Raw genomic sequence first — 1,426 nt, 5'->3', positions numbered from 1 at the left:
TGAACAAGTTGGGTTGGAGACAGGTGAGGAGCGTTGAGCTCCAAGAGCCTGGTTCCAACCAAGCCTTCCCTTGCTAGCAAGTAAAAGATGTTTGTCTTGTTTTTGTCGTTAACAAGATAGCTCTACCTCTGTTGTATGTAACGAGAAGTTTCTAAACTAGCGTGGCCTGTGGAAGTGCAGACCCAACATAAAATGTGACAGCAAACGCACTCTAGTGTGAACCCTCAAAGCGGCCCGCATGCGCAAAAGAAGATGTCACATAAAACGCGCTCTGTTTAGACCCAGTCCAAACAGTATTGTTTGACTGATGGCCCTTAATATAAAGACTTGTTTTTGGACTTTAAGTTTCCCAATTTTGCTTTAAGTTATAAAGTTATTTTGTTATTTACATATGGCCTAATAATGATCCTTATTGCTGTTTTAGAGAGGAGCAGTGCTTCAAAGGATAGTTGGAAATTTCTGTCAGAATCTGCAGATTATACAGTACAAATAAAATGTTAATGTTTCTCCAACGTTGTCTTCCCAACAGTTTCACTAACATCTACACGGGATGGCCAGGAAGCTTTCACGATGTCTTCGAGCGCTTCTCCAGCGCTGATAATTGGCGTCCGTCTTGTGTCAGCGACGTAAAAGACAGATTTAATGCGACATGACCATTCAAACAGCAGTCATTTTCTAAAACATTAGATATGTGTTGGATTTAGTACCACATACGAAAGTGACCCAGGTCGGATTTGAAAATATCGGATTTGTGCTGTTCACACTGTCATACCATGATCGGATATGGGTCGCATAGGGTCAAAAAAGTCAGATTTGATGCGCTTTCGCCTGCAGTGTAACCACATTATTCTTTTCGATACACCTTTTATATGTTAGTCACAGTGAGTAACATAGTTGGTCATACTGTTCCACCATTTAATCATTTTCTTTTAGGTTTTGTCTAACAACAGCTTCAGACCTACATCAAATTCAACCCCACGGCCAAGATGAGCCCTCCTTGTCCAGATATCAGTTCTCTGATCATCCGTCTTCCAGTATTTCTTCCTGCTCTGCGACGTTGGACTGTCAGTCAGATACCGTTGATCATTTCTTCTCAAGAAAGGTATGAACAGTCTGCCAAGCAGTGTTTATTTCTACACATCATGTTTTCCTAACACCTTTCAAACTCTACTGATGGATACCCAATGCATATCCTAGACCAGGGGTGTCAAACTCATTTGACATTGATCTTAAGCTGGCTAGACCAGTGAAACTTCCCTACTACTATTTAACTGTTCATGATGAAGTGAAAGAAATAGGTCAGCACAACTCTTTGGACTTAAATTGTAAGAAATAAATGTGTAAAATTACAGAAAAAGTTTTGTAATAAGTGTGTCAAGAACCGTAGTTCTAACACGCAAGCTGGACCCAGAAGCAAACACAAAAC

General features: G+C 40.5%; 1 protein-coding gene across 2 annotated transcripts in view; it reads left to right on the top strand.

Moving 5' to 3' along the window:
- ythdc2 (YTH domain containing 2) overlaps positions 1–1,426 on the top strand; it is a 42,179-nt gene that overhangs the window by 32,353 nt on the left and 8,400 nt on the right. For both annotated transcript variants that reach the window (XM_013915457.1, XM_013915456.1), the window contains exon 28: positions 934–1,102. In XM_013915457.1, coding sequence (XP_013770911.1) covers positions 934–1,102 — 169 coding nt within the window. The remainder of the gene's footprint in view (positions 1–933; positions 1,103–1,426) is intronic.

This window comes from Pundamilia nyererei, unplaced genomic scaffold (assembly GCF_000239375.1).
Source record: "Pundamilia nyererei isolate P.nyererei 1_Seehausen unplaced genomic scaffold, PunNye1.0 scaffold00306, whole genome shotgun sequence".
NCBI lineage: Eukaryota > Metazoa > Chordata > Actinopteri > Cichliformes > Cichlidae > Pundamilia > Pundamilia nyererei.
This window is presented reverse-complemented; position numbering and strand designations above follow the sequence as displayed.